Source organism: Haliaeetus albicilla, chromosome 2, assembly GCF_947461875.1.
Source record: "Haliaeetus albicilla chromosome 2, bHalAlb1.1, whole genome shotgun sequence".
NCBI lineage: Eukaryota > Metazoa > Chordata > Aves > Accipitriformes > Accipitridae > Haliaeetus > Haliaeetus albicilla.
This window is the reverse complement of record NC_091484.1, coordinates 17,849,247-17,866,345: the sequence shown is the minus strand read 5'-3', so window position 1 is coordinate 17,866,345 and position 17,099 is coordinate 17,849,247. Positions and strand designations below refer to the sequence as shown.

The following is a 17,099-nucleotide window of genomic DNA, read 5'->3' as shown; positions in this document are numbered from 1 at the left end:
TTGTGCACGTCCCCAGGTCGTGCCTGTGCTGGCTGTCCCTAGGAAGTCACAGCCTGGGTTTTCGGTGAGTGCCTTTGTCCCCGCTCTCCTCTCCAGATGATTGACGGTGAGGCGTTCCTCTTGCTGACGCAGTCTGACATCGTCAAGATTATGAGTGTCAAGCTGGGCCCGGCACTCAAGATCTACAATGCCATCCTCATGTTCAAGAACGCTGATGACACCTTAAAGTGACTTTTCTTGGCCCAACTGGGACACTCCCTCAGTACCGGTGCTGCCAAACTGTCTGGTCGGGACAGAGATTCCCCCTGACCGAGTGCAGCTTGTCATGTCCTGCTCATGTCCTCTCGGATGCCGCATCTCCACTCTCCCAGCAGTCCATCTCCCATCCTCTCCCCTCCACTCCACACTGCCCTTCTCCTCCAGCACTGGATACAGGCTTGACCCCAAGCCTCAGGGGTGGCTGCAGGGAAAGAGGGTGGACATGGGACTAGCCTGTTCTAGCGTAACAGCTGCCCCCCATGTCCTGCTGTGACTGCACTGATTCGGGGGGGGGGGTGTTGAGGGACAGAAGAGCAGTGCAGAGGGTGTAGCAGCTGGGGGCTGACACCACTACTGAAGTCACGCAGATAAGGGAAGGGAATGACTGTGTATGTGCTTGCACCCATTTAAAGGCTGGTCTTGGCTTTGCTCAGCAGCTGAGTTTGCATTTTTTTTGTTTGTGTTTTTTTTCTTCAATGTGTTCCTCTGGAGTGGCTTGTGCTAACATTGTTTCCAAGGGATGCTCTCAAGGAGCTTCTGCTCACTTTGCCTTTTTCTCTGAATTCTTTTGACTTTCCTTTTTAAGGCCAGATGACGATTTTGCTTTGCCCCTTCACTGCACTGGGAACCAGTGGCCCACCTCTTGCCCCTTCCAGGGAGCAATGTGTCCTGGTTGCTGCTCTGCCAACAACCAGTATCTGTGCTTTATTCCTCTTTACTGTAATGCAGCAGCCCCAGTGCCCCACAGGGCCAGGGCTGGGTGGGTATAGAACAAGCTCCGTTTCCTCTTGCGCTTCAGGCTGTCTTGGCCAGCATGTCTCTAGGAGAAAGGATGCTTGGTTAACTTGTGTCCCTTGAAGCAATTAAAAAATCCTCTGCAAAGGGGAGTTGAGCCCTCTTTGGCCCATGTATTAGGAACAAGGCTCTTTCTAGAATGGAGACAGCTGCCAAAGACAAGAAGCATCCATTCCTCCATAGGCAGATCCATGGCTCGCTTCTGAAGGTGTTCCTGAGTTGGGTGACTCGATCCTGCTGAACCACCTTCTCCCCCTTTTTTGCCCTTGTGAGGCCCCCAGGTTTTGCTGTCTGAAGAGCAAGATCTGCTGTCCCTGGATTCCTTACCTGCAGAGCTAAAAGAAATTCACCAGTTAACTCTTTTTTTTCTGTCCTTTTAGTAACATAGCACCTTTTCAGTAAGGGTGCAGGCATTTGGGGAATGTCCATGTAATGCTGTCCCTTGTAATGGAGGAGAGGCCAAGTAGTCTAGGACTCCAGAGCCAGGAAAGCCAACATGCCTTAGGGGTTCTGGCAAAGTCCCAGGCAGCTCCTGATAGTCCCTTTGTCTCCTGGCATCACCCAGGCTGCTCTCACCATGGTCTGTCATCCTGTGCATGCCTGCTGTGGGTGCTGTTGGAGCAGTGGTGTGGCCATGCAGTGCTGGAGGGCGGCCCCCTGCCCCAGGGGCTCTCCATAGTCTGCAGTGATGTGAGCCAGGTCCCACATCCACTTTCTTTCCCATTCCCAAGAATGATGTATCAGTAGCAAAACAATTTTTCCCCCTTTCCCGGTGCCCAAAGACAGGCATGAAGGGTTCTTAGCAAGTGCACCAGCAATGTGTCTTGGAGCAGCGCTGCCTTGGGAGCTGCTGTCAGACCTGGGTCAATCTGTTCTAGGCTTCCCATGGAAATGTAGCATTTTTTGACTCCGTTATTGAATATTTGGGATCACATTTGACCTGCTCTTGAAACATCTGCTGCTTGCTCTTCACACAGGACTTGCAACTAGTCTGTGTATTTTTGTCAATGCTTGGGTTTGATTTAGGCAGCTCTTCCTCTCCTTTCCTTTTTTTCTTCCATCTCTTCAAGCACTGCAGTGCAGCCAGCTGTGGAGAGGGGGAGAGTGGGAAGGAACAGCTGTGTTCCTGGGTCCCACAGCCACCCCCCAGGTTGCCCTTGATCTGCAGTAAATGGTCCTGAAGTTGGTCTCTTCAGCTGATGGGGAGTCTCCTTCTGGGCCACTGTGTGCTGGGGGAGCAGATGAGCCCTGTGATCTTCAGCTGTGCAAACAGTGCTGAGACCTCTCCAGGTGTGATCTGGAATGGAAAGACTCCCTTGCACAGGACATGGTTATTGAACTTATAAGGAGACATCTCATGAAAGCATCCTATTCTCATCTGCTCCATTCTCTCATGCTAGGTCATTCCTCTTGTTGGGGAAGGGACTAAGCACTGTCACTGGGTGCTGGAAGAGGAGTTGCTACCCAGGTGTCAGATCTGAAACGAGTGTGAATGATGGGGAGCCTTGTCTCTCACAGGGCTGCCCTGGAGAGCAGAGGTGGTGGTAAGCTCAGAAGACTCCTGCTGAAGGGGAAGGGGAGCCATGATCCAAGCCATGGCTGGCCCCCAAGACTGTGTACAGCCAACCTCTTGCAATCAGCTCTTGCTCTGCTGTTGGGTGCAATCAAGCTGTGCTCTGCTTGGGCAGCAGCAAAACAGGCAGAAGTGCATGCTCCAGACTGTGCTAGTCATGGGCATCAGCAGGAAGCTGTGCCCATGGGGCACTGCCTTACCTGGGCTCTTATGCCCTCCCTCTAAGAGAGCAGATGCAAACTGGACAGGACTGCCAAGGTGCTCCCCCTTGGCTGTGGGGTCTGGCTGCACAGCTGGACCCCAAGTCTCTGCTGGGTCTGAGCTCTGCGCAGGGAGCAGCTCTCCGGAAAACCGGCCCCACTTGGAAGGGTGATGTGAGATGTGAGGGTCCCTGTTGGACACACTTGCCTGCTGTCTTGAGCATCAGTTCCTCAGCCTCTTGGGCTGACTCAGCCGTTTGGGTACAAAGCTTCTGGATTCATCTGGGTGAGAGTTACAGGGTTTGTAGGTGGTCAAGGGCTATTTACTGTTAAAACTTAGAACCTTCTTGTTTCCTTTAAAACCAAACTAAACCCAAAGCATTGTGTGTGTATGTGTGGATGGGTGTTTGTGACGGTACCACGATGCCATTTCCCCTAGTGTTGGTGTGTCACTGTTTTAATGCGGTGGTCTCTGTGGCTGTGGAGGTGGCAGGCTATGGTCCCAGGGTCTCGGGTGATGTGTCCTCCATGAGCAGAAGTTATCTCTGGTCCCAGCAGGGAAGCCAGGAGAAGGAAGGTCTGCTGTACCCCTGGCCTTGGCAGGTCCTCCATCTCCACAGAGCATTGACTGGGAGTCCCCCCCTCAGGGAGCATCAAGGGCAGCTGTGACCAAGGCAGAAGCACCAAAGTTTTTCATCCTTCCCCTGTTGCCTGACCAAACTCCTCACAGGGATGTCCACTGCCATGTCACTAAGAAGCTGGAGAGGACAATGGGGCTGAGTGGCCCACGGGTTCTTCTCTTGGGTCTTTCTGAGAGATGTGACTGCAGCCAAAATTTGTAAGTCAGTGAAGAATTTTTCAAGTCAAATGTTTTTTTGAGTGGAGGACTCCAAGCCTGTGCTCCTGTCATTCCTGCCCCTGCTGCAGATGGTGTTGGCAGGGCTTAGCTGGAGCCATGGGAGATGTCCTACCACATACTTCAGCCTTGGGCACGGGGTGTCTTCTGGGACGGCTGGTCCGCAGGTGACTCCAGGTGCATGGGAGCAGTTGGAGCCTCTCAGGAAGGTGTTTCTCCCTCCTCATGGAAACAGGCAGCATTGTGACGGTGCAAGGCCAAGGTCTCCGTTTCTGTGAGAGCAGCCAGCCTGAAGCTCAGTGAGGAGGGCAGCCATGCCTGCCTCTGCCTTCCTCCAGTGATTTCCATGTCGATCACAAGCACTTTTAGAAAAGAAAGAAACCCTCCAAATTGTCTAGGAGGGTTGAAGGCTTAGGGCAGCTGCTGCCTGCAGATGCAAACCTGGGGACATGAGTGCAATGAGGAGCATTGGAGAAGAGGAGGGAGCTGTGAGAGGGATGTGACTTGGCCGCTTCTGCTCCTCTGCTCCTCACTCCATAACCTCCAGGAGGGGACCAGTCAGTGCAGAGGAGGGGGAAAGACCTGAGGGCTGCAGCCTAGCTCCTTTTCTCCAATCCACCCCTTCCCTCTGGGGCCTGAGGCTCGCTCCTCCTTGGAGGGAGGAAAGGGGGGCGTATTTTGGAAGGAGCGTGATTATGATAACAAAAGCTTTTTTGCACTTTCATTCATTTTGCACTTGTTTTCAATTTCTTTTTTCCGTGTTTTTGATATTTGCACCTCCTCTTTGTGTTTTCATAACAAAAATACTTTTGTTGTAGCCAGTGAAGCTATTCTGGAACTTTGTGTCCTGAGTATACAGAGGTTTAAAGGTTCTATATATATAAATTTACATCTGTATAAAAGTAAATTTATATATAGAGATCATGGTGTGATGTGTTCCGTCAGTGTTTTAAAATAATAAACGAATGTGAGCAATGGAAGTCTGTGCAGCTGGACACTGGTTATTTAGCCCTGCTGCCTGCCCTGGGGAAAGGCGCTTGTCCCTGCTGGGGACAGGAGACAGACCTACAGACATGGCAGGGGGAGGTGGGCTGGCTCCCTGGGCCCTACCCCAGCCCAGAGTCATGCCATGCCGTGCCATGGGTGTCACCCCAGCCATGCAGACCCCAAAGCCCACCCAAACCCTGCCCATCCCGCAGAGTGACTCCCAGAGGCAGCTGGATGGGGAGGGACAGTTTATTTATCCCGCTGTGAGGTGCTGGAGGACAGAAGGAGACAGACCTACAGACATGGCAGGGGGAGGTGGGCTGGCTCCCTGGGCCCTACCCCAGCCCAGAGTCACGCCATGCCGTGCCATGGGTGTCACCCCAGCCATGCAGACCCCAAAGCCCACCCGAACCTGCCCATCCCGCAGAGTGACTCCCAGAGGCAGCTGGATGGGGAGGGACAGTTTATTTATCCCGCTGTGAGGTGCTGGAGGGGAATCCCAGTGTTCCCTTACTGGTCCCAGTCACGGGGAGCTCTGTGTGTGAGGAGCATGCTGGCCCCTCCAGCTCCAGCAGCTGGGGCAGCACAGCCATCTGTCCCACTGAGGCAGAGGGGAGCTGTGCCCCGTCCTAGCAGGGCCTCGGCCTGCGCTGGTGGCTGTGCACAGCCTCAGCCATGATCAGCCCAAGCAGGACCAGGACCCCAGCCCCCAGGACCAGGCGCACCACATTGCTCCAGGTGTAATCTGCAGGGGACAGGAAGGGACAGTCACTGGGGGACCCTGGGAGGAGCCCCCCTGGGAGCTCCTAGACAAAAGGAGTCCCGTGGGGGCAACATGGGGTACACATGGGGCTCCCAGGGCAAACACATGTGGACAAGGGGGCATGCTGGGGAGCTCCTGGGCTAAAGAGGGATAAAGGGAAGCTCATAGGGAGCAAAGGGAGCCCCAAGGACTCCTGTTGGCTCTACCTCCCACATCCCTGCCCCATGGGACACCCTCTACCCACAGTCTCTGACCTGTCACCCCACCCAGTGGCACCAAAGATGCGGAGAAGGACAGGAACGTGGAGCTGGCCCTCACTTGCCACTGCCAGTCAGACGGTGCCACTGGGCTGCAACGGGACATACAACTGTCCCTGGGGCTGGTAGGTGCAGGCACAGGTGTCCCCTGACCCTTGCCCCCCAACTGGTAGCGTAGCAAGCCTGTGTCTGTAGGTCATCTGTAGGGTCTCTGAGGAGTTGCCAAGGCTCAAACATGTCTGAAGGAAGCTGTAAGCCTTTACGGACTGCTATTACAGCTCCTTTCTTCTCTGACATCCTCTTTTCTAGTTCCCCCAGGATGTGACAGACGCCAGCCAGGGAGGAAGAGAAGAGCAGGATGTGGCTGGGGGGATGTCTCACCTCTCACTACAAAATCCAGGGTCTTGCTGACAGCAGACCATTCGAATGAAGCACCCTTGGTGAAACACTGGCAGCTGTAGCGGCCCCCGTTGCCTTTATGCACATGGGAGAGGTTGAAATCATCTTGTTCCTTTGAGAGTAAGCTGAGGGTTTTAACCTGGCCCTCCAGGTACAGAAAACAGCCAGCACTGGAGTGTGCGATGGTGCAACGGAAAGTCACGTAAGATCCTGCAACCACCTCATGCCCAGGCAGGACAGAGAGGACAGGTTTGGGGAGACGGAACTCTGTGGGGAGAGGAGAGGGCATGAGAAGGTGTGTAGGGCTTTGATGTGGTGGCGGGACCCACCAGGATCTCAATGACCCCACCACCTGGCTCAGGCAGAGGTGAAGATGGTCCCCACCTCTCCAAGCCAGGGAAGAAGGGAAAAACCCTGCCCATCATGTGGATGGGGAAGCCAAGTGGCTACGTGCATCCTGGTCTGCCCATGTGGCATCTGACCCCACACAAAGGGGTAACAGCACATCCCTCACCTTGCACCATGACATCCACGGTTTCACTGCGAGCCAGCACAGTGTCCCCATCCACGTAATGGCAGCTGTAGGGACCTGTGTCCTCGTGTGTGGCATTAGAGATGGAGAACTCGGCCCTGCTGCCACGGAGCTCCAGGCTACGGAGCTGGTGGCCCTTCTTGTACAGCACGAAGTTCCCATTGTCACCCTCGCAACTGCAGCAGATGGTGGTGGAGCCTCCAGGTGGGATCACCCCAGGTGGCTTCAGGAAGATGGAGATTGTCAGGGCACCTGCACAGGGAGAGAGGTGCTGCCAGACAGACAGGGAGTCCCCAGCGCCTGGCTGCCCTGCAGTGAGCCTGGAGCTGGCTCCAGGCCCCATCTCCACACAAAGGTGAGTTTTGTTCTGTGGGGCTGGGGAAGAGACCTGGGAGATGGGTTCAGGACCAAAGATGTGTCCAAACTCCCCACCTACCTCCTCATGATACTCACTTGGTGTAGCCTTGCTGTGTGCCACCAGCCAAGCACCTGCGAGAGAAACAGCTGTGTAACATCTCTGTGGAGTCTCCGGATGCCTCATGTCACCCTCACGAAGCCCACACAGCCTCTGGCACTCACCGAAGGCTAGCATGTGGGTCACGAGCAGCATCATGTCCCTCTTGGCTCCCTCTGTCCTCAACTTGAGCAGGGCTTCTTCAGAGGAAGGCTTTGGCCGGAGGCACTGAGCAGCTGGGTGGCTTCTTGTGGGTCCTGATATGCCTTTGTTGCCACAAGCCACCTTCTGTCCCACAGCTTGCGTTTCTGCAGACACAGTTGCAGGGCTGGGATGGTTGAACTGGAACCCAAATGTCCCAGTCACCTGCCCAGGGCTGGGTACTCGTGACGACCTGGTCTTAGGATCCTGCAGACCTTAGAAGAGAAGCTATCATGGCTTTTTGTTTCTCTTTCTTAGCTCTGGTCACTTGATGGGGAAACAGCTTCCTCTCAGCCCTTGCGAAACAGGGTAATGTTTTGCAGCCGGGGCGGGGAGAAGAGACAGTGCAGGACTCTTTTTGAATCTCACCGAGAAAGCTCCAACAACAAGTGGCGTCATAAAATAGCTGTTTAAATAAGACAGAATAAAAAGGGGACTATAGATAGCAAGTAAATCTTACATCCATTCAGAGGCAGGGCACCCCACTGTTCTGCAGCATCGATGGGCCCTGCATAGATTTTCCCATGGCATGCTGTGCAAATCCCATTTGTGGAGATGTGCCCAGCATCTGAAGGGGCATAAGATTTACTTGTGATCTATATTCCTCTTTTTTATTCTATGCCATTAAAACAGATATTTTATTGCTCTATTTGTTGTCAGGCCTTTCTCACCACGGTCCAGGAAAACCTCTGCACCATGGCATGTCCCCTCATCATGCCCAGAAACCCTGCATGGTTTCCCCCCGCTGCAGTGCAGACCAGGTAGTGGAGGGGGAAAGGACACTGGGCCCAGCCATAGGCTATGTCCAGGCTGTGCTCTTCCCCATGGCTGCCAGGTTTGGTGGCTCCACAGAGTGGAATAGGAGGGAAGTAACTTGGCTTCCCTTTTGGTCTCCTCAGGGGCTGCTTCATCCCACCTGGTCTATAGTGTTTTTCTTTGGAGGAGGGACAGCAATATCTCCTACCTGTAGGTCTGGATCCAACCCACAGGGCTGGCCCCATTGCTCATCCATCCAGACCTCCCCAGTCCTATGCTGGAGCAATGGCAAGGTCCTTACTCCAAATAACTGCTCACTTCCACCACACCTGGAGCCTGGCCTCCAGCCTTCTCAGCTGCCATCTAGTCTGGGTTGGCCAGTGGTGTAGACAGAGCTCCCTTTGGTGATAACAAAGGGTTAATTAAACAGGGGAAGTTGCTTGCACTTTTGGGTGATGTGGGAGCAAGGAGAGCAGGTAAAGGATGGGTTGTGGGACTGGAGCTGTGTAGGACAGGTGGCAGCTTGTCCAGGGATGCCACACTGATGAAGGCTGCAGCATCTCCAGCTCCCTGCCCTCCTGCAAGCTGCAGGGAGGCATGTCCTGCCCTCTGCCAGCTGTGCACAATCTCTGCCACAATTGGCTCCAGCAGGAACAAAAGTGCAGGGCTCAGGGCTAGGCAGATGGTGCTTATACGGCTGTCATCTAGGGGGAAAAGGCAAAGCGGCCACTGGACTTCTCCAGGGCTCTTGGCTGCCCCATGTGGTCCCCCCTAGATCCTCTACCCTTTTCTTTCTTCCCCCTTCAGCCCTTTTGGTCTGCCTTGGAGATATCACAGGGTAGGAGAAGTTTTGCAGCATGGTGTCCTATGGGCTTCTCCTTTCCTGGGCACTTCTTCTGGCCCCATCTCCTGTCTAACCCTCCTTTGCCTCCCCCAGGCTCAACCAATTCTTGGCACCTCCTTGGACAGCCTCCCTTCAGGCCCATTCATCTGAACAGCCTCCAACTGTCCACACTGGCCTGAGGGACACCAAACTGCTCTGGCCTCACCAGTGCCCAGTAAAGAACAACTCCCTGGCTCACCCTGCTGGCTATGCCCTGGCTAATGCAGTCCAGGACAGGGTTGGTGGCGATGCCACAGGGCCTATACATGTGCATTTGGGACTCCTGGGCCCTCCTCTGCAGAGCCTTTTCTCTCATCCCCCAGCTAGAGACCTACCTCTGGGTGCAAGTCCAGGGCATGGGACCCGCAAAAGAGCTTTGCCCTCTGTCACTGGTGTTAGGGTTTGCTGCATCCAGCAGCCTGAGACAAAGCTGCCACAGCTCCATGCCCCCAGGTCCAACCAGCTGTTGAGTCAATGGCCGATTTCCAGCAGGCAGCTGTGCAGGCATGCCTATACAACATGTGCATGCACACATATATATGGCCAGCCACACAGCTCAATACAGGCACACAGAGCACTCATACAAACAGCACCAACAGCCTCATCCTGCTCCCCTCTCTGGCTGATCAGGATGTACCCCTTATTGTACACCTTGAGGCAAATTTGAGCTTAAATATAAAAAGGTTAATGAACAACACATTGGGCAGAGTCCTACCATCATAAGCGGTTCTACAAGGAGTCTGAAAAGATGCGGCACAAGCCAATTCCTTATATACACTTGCACCAGCACCAAAGCACCAATCCTGTGAGTGTGGGTTCATCCCCAAGCTCCAGCTCTACTGGCCAAAGGTGGACCTTCAGTGATTGCATTGCATGATGGTTACAAGACAAGGCTGCTGCACTTCTTACCGTTATCAGCAAGGGAAATTTCACTCCCTGACAGGAGTCAATGTCCCTGGCTTTCCCATTCCCAGGCAGTTTAACCCCTACTGCAGTTGGACATCCTGACCTTCCATGCCAGATCATTCCTTGGTCACAAAGTACCATTGCTGAGCAGTTACACCTTCACCTGCCATGGTTTGTCCATGGTCCGTATGCCTGCAGATAAACTTTTATCACATAATGTAACAACTGCCAGTTCTAGGGGCCATTGGACTCCAGTGGGACAGCTGGCTGCATCCTTCTGGTGCAGCAGCAACAGGCACGTGGCCCACTGTCCACATGGCTGGCTGGTGGGTCCTGGCACTGCTGGAATGCCCCATCTCCATCCCTGTAGAGGAGGAACACCACATCCCAGCACTGGCACATGTAGCAGATGCTCATGGCTGTCCTCAGTCCCACCACAGCTCTGAGGCTCAGGGGGATGAAGAGCTTGGGAGAGTGTGATCTGCATGGAGAGGGAGTGAAGCCATGAAGCACTGAACTGCACACCACTGCGGTCAGGAGTAAGGTGGCAGAAGGAAGAAGGCGAGGAGGCTTCCCTGAAGCGTTGTGCCACTGTATCCCTTGAAGTTTGTCCTACACTCATCCCAAGGCAGCATGTCTGTTCTGGTTTAACCCAAGCCAGCAACTAAGCACCATGCAGCCGCTCACTCGCTCCCCCACCCAGTGGGATGGGAGAGAGAATCAGAAGGAAAAAGGTAAAACTCATGGGTTGAGATAAGAACAGTTTAATAGAGCAGAAAGGAAGAAACTAATAATGATAATGATAATAATAAAATTACAATAATAATAAAAGGATTGGAATATACAAAACAGGTGATGTACAATGCAATTACTCACCACTCACCAACCGATGCCCAGTTAGTTCCCAAGCAGCGATCCCCCCAGTTTATATACTGGGCATGACATCACATGGTAGGGAATATCCCTTTGGCCAGTTTGGGTCAGCTGTGCTGGCTGTGGCCCTTCCCAACTTTCCCAGGACTGTGTCCAGACAGCTTTTGAGTATCTCTAAGGATGGAGATCCCACCACTTCCCTGGGTAACCTGTGCCAGAGCTTAGTCTCCCTCACAGTGAAAAAGTGTTTCCTGATGTTCAAAGGATACCTCCTGTGTTTCAGTATGTGCCCATTGCCTCTTTTCCTGTCACTGGACACCACTGAAAAGAGGCTCCATCCTCTTCACACCCTCCCTTCAGGTATTTATATACATTATTGAGATCCCCTCCAAGCCTTCTCTTCTCCAGGCTTAACTGTCTCAGCTCTCTTAGCCTTTCCTGATATGTGAGGTGCTCCAGTCCCTTCACCAACTTTGTGGTCCTTTGTCAGAGTGGCTACAGTATGTCCATGCCCCTCTCATAGTGGGGAGTCCAGAACTGGACACAGCACCAGTGCTGAGTAGAGGGGAAGGATCACCTCCCTTGACCTGCTGGCAATACTGCCTAATGCAGCCGACGCTACCATTCACCTTTCTTTCAGCAAGGGCACATTCCTGGCTCACAGTCAACTTGGTGTTCACCAGAACCCCCAGGGCCTATTCTGCCCAACTGCTTTCCAGCCAGGTGGCCCCCAGCATATACTGGTGCATGTGGTTGTTCCTCCCCAGGTACAAGACATATCACTTGTCCTTGTTTTAACTTCACAAGGTTACTATCAGCCCATTTCTCCATGGTAGCGAAGTCTTTCTAGATGACAGCCTGACCCTCTGGCATATCATCCACTCCTTCCAGTGTGGTGTCCTTTGCAAACTTGCTGAGGGCATACTCCTTCTTATCATCCAAATCATTAATGAAAATGTTAAACAGGACTGGATCCAGTATTGACCCCCTGGGGCACTCCACTAGTTACTGGCCTCCAGCTAGACATTGTGCTGCTGATCACCACCCTCTGGGCCCGGCCACTCAGCCAATTTTCAATCCACCCCATTGTCTGTTCATCTATCTGTACCTCAACAGATTCTCGTGGAGTATTTTATGGGAGACAGTGTCAATGGCCTTACTGGAGTCCAGGTAGACAATACCCACTGCTATCCCCCTCATCTACCAGGCCAGTAATTTTGTTGTAGAAGTTTATTAAGTTGGTTAAGCATGACTTCCCCTTGGAGAAGCCATGCTGATTTCTCTTGATGATTTTATCATCATTCATGTGCCTGGAAATGGTTTCCAGGATTAGCTACTCCATCACCTTCCAAGGCATCAAGGTGAGGCTGACTGGCCCATAGTTCCCTGGGTCCTCCTTCTTGCCCTTCTAGAAGATGGGGGTGACCTTTCCAGTCTTTGGGCACTTCTCCTTGTCACCATGATCAATCACATATTATCGAGAGCGGCCTCACAATGACATCAGCCAGTTACCTTAGCACTCACTGGTACGTATGTCCCACCATGGCCTATGGACTTATGTATGTCTAGTTTGCTTAAGTATTCCCTGATCTGATACTTTTCCACCAAGGGTATATTTTCCTTGCTGGAGACTTCTCTCCTGGTCTCTGGGATTCCTGAAGACTTGCTAGTAAAGACTGAGGCAAAGGAGGCATTCAGTACCTCAGCTTTTTCCATGTCCTGTGTAAGCAGGCCCCCCCCGTCTTATTGAGCAATGGGCCCACATTTTCCCTTGTCTGCCTTTTGTCTCCCATGTGCTTACAGAAGCTCTTCTTGCTGCCTTTGACATCCCTGGACAGATTCAATTCTGTATGGGCTTTAGCTTTCCTAATCTTGTCTCTGGATGCTCAGACAATGTTTCTGTTTTCCTCGCAGGTTACCTGTCCTTGCTTCAACCCTCTTAACACTTCCTTTTCTGTGTTTCAGTTTTGCCAGCAGGTCCTTGTTCATCCATGCAGGCCTCCTGGCATTTTTGCCTGACTTCATAGTCGTTGGGGTGCACATCTCTTGTGCTTGGACTAGGTGATCCTTGAATATTGGCCAGCTTTCTCGGACCTCCCCTTCCCTACAGGGCCTTATCCTGTGGGACTTTTCCAAGCAGATCTTTGAAGAGGCCAAAGTCTGCCCTCCTGAAGTCAAGGGTTGTGAGCTTCTTTTTCACTCTCCTCCCTGCCCTCAACTCCACCATCTCATGGTCACTGCAGCCAAGGCTTCCTTTGACCTTCACACACCCAATTAGCCTCTCCTTGTTGGTGAAGATGAGATCCAGCAAAGCACCTCTCCTTTTTGGCTCTTCTATCACCTGGAGGAGGACTTTATCATCAGTGCACTTCAGGAACCTCCTGGATTGCTTACGTCCTGTGTTGTTTTCCCTCCAGCAAGTATTGGGGTGGCTGAAGTTCCCCATGAGCACCAGGGCCTGCAACATGAAGCTGCTCCTATCCATCTATGGAGGGCATGATCCACTTGTTCTTCCTGGTTAGGTCAGACACCAACTCTAATATCAACTTTACCTGTCCTCTCTTTAATCCTAACTCATGAACTCTCAGTTGGCTCCTCATCCATCCCCAGGGAGAGCTCCATGCACTCCAGATGCTCTCTCACATAAAGGGCAACTCCCATTCCTCAACTTTCTAGTATGTCCTTCCTGAAGAGTCTATATTCCTTCATTGCAATACTCTAGTCATGGGAGCCATCTGACCATGTCTCCATTATCCTGCAAGGGCACACAGATCTCCAGCTCCTCATGTTCATCCCCCATACTGTGTGCATTAATGTACAGGCACTTTAAAGAGGCACCCCAGCATGTTGAGTTCCTGAAGAGGGTGCGGGGGATTTCTCCATCGTGGTGCCTCATACGCACTTTCTTGCTTACAAGCAAGTGCTGGCGTGACCCCCCCTTAAGCCCAATTTGCAGATTTCATAATCCAATCACATCCCCTCCTGCTCTTTGCTCAGCAATCCTGTCTGTCACTTCCTCACAGGACTGCTGGTTGCTCTCTCCCTCCCCCATCATTCTCAGTTTAAAGACCTCCTGATAAGGTCAGTCATCATGTTGACAAAAACAGCTTTGCCCTGCTTAGTGAGGCAGATCCCATCTCGCCCCAGCAGATGCTGATCGGCAAATGGGGTCCCATGGTCACAGAACCCCAAACCCTGTCATCAACAGTTCTGCAGCCAATGACTGGCTTGTCCTATTAGTGCTCTGCTCTTCCCAACCCTTCCCCTCACCAGACGGGCTGAGGAGAACATCACCTGGGCCCTTATGCCCTTCACTACTGCCCCCCAGTAGTCAAGTTCTTTTTCTTGTCCTCCTCCTCCACTTGCTCCTCCTCCTTTTCCACGGGTCCCTGCGGTCCCACCCTTCTTGCCCCAGTGGCCCCAGCCCCCGCCATCCGACCCTCTGGGCTTTCCTCGCGCTCCTTCTCTCCCAGCCTGCACCGGGGGCGCTTTTTGCCCCCAGCGTTCTGCGGGGCCCTTAACGGTCTCTGAGCGGAACGCGCTGGAGCGAACGGCTGCCGGGGCGGCCTCTCCCCCGCGGCAGCACCGCAGCCCAACGCCGCACCCTCAGCGAGGAGCGAGAAGGGAGAAGCGAGAAGGGAAGCGCTGCCACAGAGCGGCCCCGAGCGAGCCCGGCTCTCCCGCCCGGCGCCCGGTCGCGCCCGGCCGGCAGGGTGAGCCGCTGCGCCCGCCGCGGCAGGCGCCTGAGCGCGGTCCGCCGGGGCAGGCCGCGGAGCAGCCCCCGCCGCGGGGCCCGTCAGGCGGCGGGCGGGGGCCGCGGAGGGCGGAGCCGCGCGGGAGGCGGCCCGGCTGCGAGCGGGTCATGGCGACGGGGGCTGGGGAGGCAGCACAGAGCCAGGCCTCCCTGCGGCGCCGGCTGCAGAGCTCGGAGGAGGCGCAGCACCGGCAAGCGGTGCTGGTGCGGAAGCTGCAGGCGAAGGTGAGGAGCGGGGGCGCCGGCCCGGCGGGGAGCTGCCCGGGGACGGGCCGCGGTGGCGGGGCCGGGGTGCCCGGGCCGCCCGCGCAGCGCTGAGAGGGGCCTCGGCGGCGGCGGCGGCGATGTCGGGGGGCGAAGGCGCGGCCCCAGCGGGGCCCTCCCCGGGGCGTTCCCCGGCGCTGCCGCGGGCGGGACGGCGCCGAGCCCGCAGCTCGGGGGAGGCCCCGGGAGCCGCCCTCCTCCGCCCGGCCCGGCCCGGCCCGGCCCGCTGGGCGCCTGGCCCTGCCGCTGTCACCCTGCCGAGCCTCTCGTGAGGGCTTGTCCGTACTGAAATAAAGATGCCCGGCTCGCAGGCGCCTTTGTTGGGCCACGTTAGCAGGGGGCCGTCCCAGAGGCAGGAGCCGAGCCGGCGGGGGTGGTTTGGGGCGGCCCCGGGCCGAGGCAGGCAGCTCTTAGGATGAGCAGGTGGCAGTACGCGTAAAAGAAGCCCCGTCTCAGTTTCTTCCGTACGAGATAAAGTGAAGCTTCCCTGTATCGTAACGACTTCTTGTTGGCGGCATCGGCACATCGGCAGCGCTGTGAAACGTACTGTGCTTGGGCTGTAAAGACTTGGAGAAAAGCTAATGCAGGAGGAGCCGAGCCTGTTACAAGCTGCATTCGCTCATCTTCATTCTATGTCTCCGTCCAGGTACTGCAGTACCGGACTCGGTGTCGAGAGTTGGAGCAGCAGCTGGCAGCAGGAGGGGTGAGTGTGCAGGTTGCCAACTAAAGACCGTGTAGGTGGCGTTTGTTAAGGCGGGCCAAAGCAAGCTCCCCAAAGCAATGGCAGAGGGAAGCAAGATTTTGCTGCCTGAGGGTTTAAAGAAGTGCTGTAAGTTTACCTGCGAGTGTTTTGTCCAGTTGCCATTCTTAGAGGAGCCAGTGGTCCCAGAAATGCGGGTGCAGGAAACCCTGTGAAGGGGGATTTTAGTTTTGAGAAAGGGTGCTTTATTGCTGGCGTAACATTTTGTCCTAGGGCTCAGGAGAGGGCTACACTGCCTGTTAGGTTATATGGCCGCCTCTGAAAAAGAACGGGTTGAAACGTGGCATTTTGGAAGGCAAGAATGCTGGCGTTCAACATACAGCTATGTGCTTTTCTTTCTGCTTCACGGCTAAAGTAAACCTAGGAAGAACAAAGGGTAGGAGAGTAGGAGAGCATTCCCAGGCTTCAAGTCGAAGTGAGCACTCACGGTTGTGAGCTAAGGAGACCTAGCTGCGAGAGTGCCACAGTGGGGGACTGAGGAGAGCTACTCGCATTGAGCACCACCCTTCCCCTCCCTTGCTCTCCATAGTCACGACACTGTTACGCCTGGAAGAAGCCACGAGCTCCTGAGCTACCCAAGCGAATGGAGCGGAAAGCGGTGGATGCTCACAGCAGTGAAGGGAAGACAAGAATTTGACTAAACTTTTCCTTTCTTCTGAAGGGACCCCTTCCAGGCAGGTGGGAAGCCACAGAAGACCAGAGCCTGGAGAAAGCACTGCTTCAGGTGGAAGAGGAGCAGCAAAGGTACAAGGAAGAAGCGTTCCCTCATACCTGGTATCCTGGATGCTCGTGGAAGTGAGGGAAAACCTGTCAGTGCTCCCTGGTCTCCCCAAGGGGAGCAGTTGGGCAAGCTGCTTTGAAAGGAGAGAGGTCCACAGTCTGTTTTCTGTGGTGCAGTAATAGTGTTGTGTGCTGAATGGCTCTGTTTTGAGCGGGGGGTTATTCCGGGTGACTTCCAAAGGTCCCTTTCCAGCCTAAATTATTCTGTGGTTCAGTAGGTGAGCGGGTCAGGAGAGTGCTAGAGAAAGGTGATGCGTCCAGTGATCAGACAGCACGAAGGGGAGGCAAGACGTGAACTGTGGGCATCATCAAAGTAGAAGGGGAAACCGAAATTGTAGGTGGAAGTAGAAGGCTTAAAGCAAGGAGAAGCAAATGAGTATGCCATCACAGAGAGATATTAGTTAATCCTAGAAAGCACTTTTACTGCCTCTCGGTTTGACAACAAAGTCAGTGTTGAGGGAGTTGGGAAATCACGGAGGCACTGCTTGTGGATAGCAGTTGTTCAGTGACCTCATTGCTGTTTCTCCCTTTCCAAGGTGTGAGAATCTGGCAGAAGTGAACACTCTCCTGCAGGAACGCCTCGAGGAAGCGAATGAGGTTAATTCAGCCCTTAAAGAAGATGTTGGAAAACTGACGGTGGATTGGATGAGGGCCCGGGAGGAGCTGGAATTGAAGGAGAGCGAGTGGCGCGGTGAACGTGAGGTAAGGATGGGTGACGGGAATGTCAGACGCGATGCCGGGGTGGAATGAGAATGGGTTTTATTTCTGGCCTGGAGAACTTGCTGTGTGAAAGTCGTGGCACCGTTGAGGCTGTCTTGGTGTTTATGAGCAGAAGACAGGGGTGTGAG

At 54.2% G+C, this 17,099-nt stretch overlaps 3 protein-coding genes across 7 annotated transcripts in view; 2 read left to right on the top strand and 1 right to left on the bottom strand.

The window, feature by feature from the left end:
* The window catches only part of L3MBTL1 (L3MBTL histone methyl-lysine binding protein 1), a 38,014-nt gene extending 33,352 nt beyond the window's left edge, over positions 1–4,662 (top strand). For all 5 annotated transcript variants that reach the window (XM_069807881.1, XM_069807872.1, XM_069807864.1 and 2 more), the window contains one exon: positions 97–4,662. In XM_069807881.1, the coding sequence (XP_069663982.1) occupies positions 97–231 (135 nt within the window). In that variant the 3' untranslated portion in view covers positions 232–4,662. The remainder of the gene's footprint in view (positions 1–96) is intronic.
* A 457-nt stretch (positions 4,663–5,119) lies between these two features.
* On the bottom strand, positions 5,120–7,519 carry LOC104321544 (osteoclast-associated immunoglobulin-like receptor). The gene is made up of 6 exons (XM_009924294.2): positions 7,469–7,519; positions 7,200–7,382; positions 7,074–7,109; positions 6,603–6,872; positions 6,071–6,355; positions 5,120–5,414 (listed from the first exon to the last, which is right to left on the bottom strand). Exons 2-6 carry the CDS (start codon positions 7,231–7,233, stop codon positions 5,299–5,301), a joined length of 741 nt encoding a protein of 246 aa, XP_009922596.2. The 5' UTR covers positions 7,234–7,382; positions 7,469–7,519; the 3' UTR covers positions 5,120–5,298.
* Positions 7,520–14,307: 6,788 nt separating this feature from the next.
* LOC104317397 (centrosome-associated protein CEP250-like) overlaps positions 14,308–17,099 on the top strand; it is a 35,421-nt gene continuing 32,629 nt past the window's right edge. The window contains exons 1-4 of the mRNA XM_069808035.1: positions 14,308–14,672; positions 15,358–15,426; positions 16,133–16,215; positions 16,788–16,953. Coding sequence (XP_069664136.1) covers positions 14,556–14,672; positions 15,358–15,426; positions 16,133–16,215; positions 16,788–16,953 — 435 coding nt within the window. The 5' untranslated portion in view covers positions 14,308–14,555. The remainder of the gene's footprint in view (positions 14,673–15,357; positions 15,427–16,132; positions 16,216–16,787; positions 16,954–17,099) is intronic.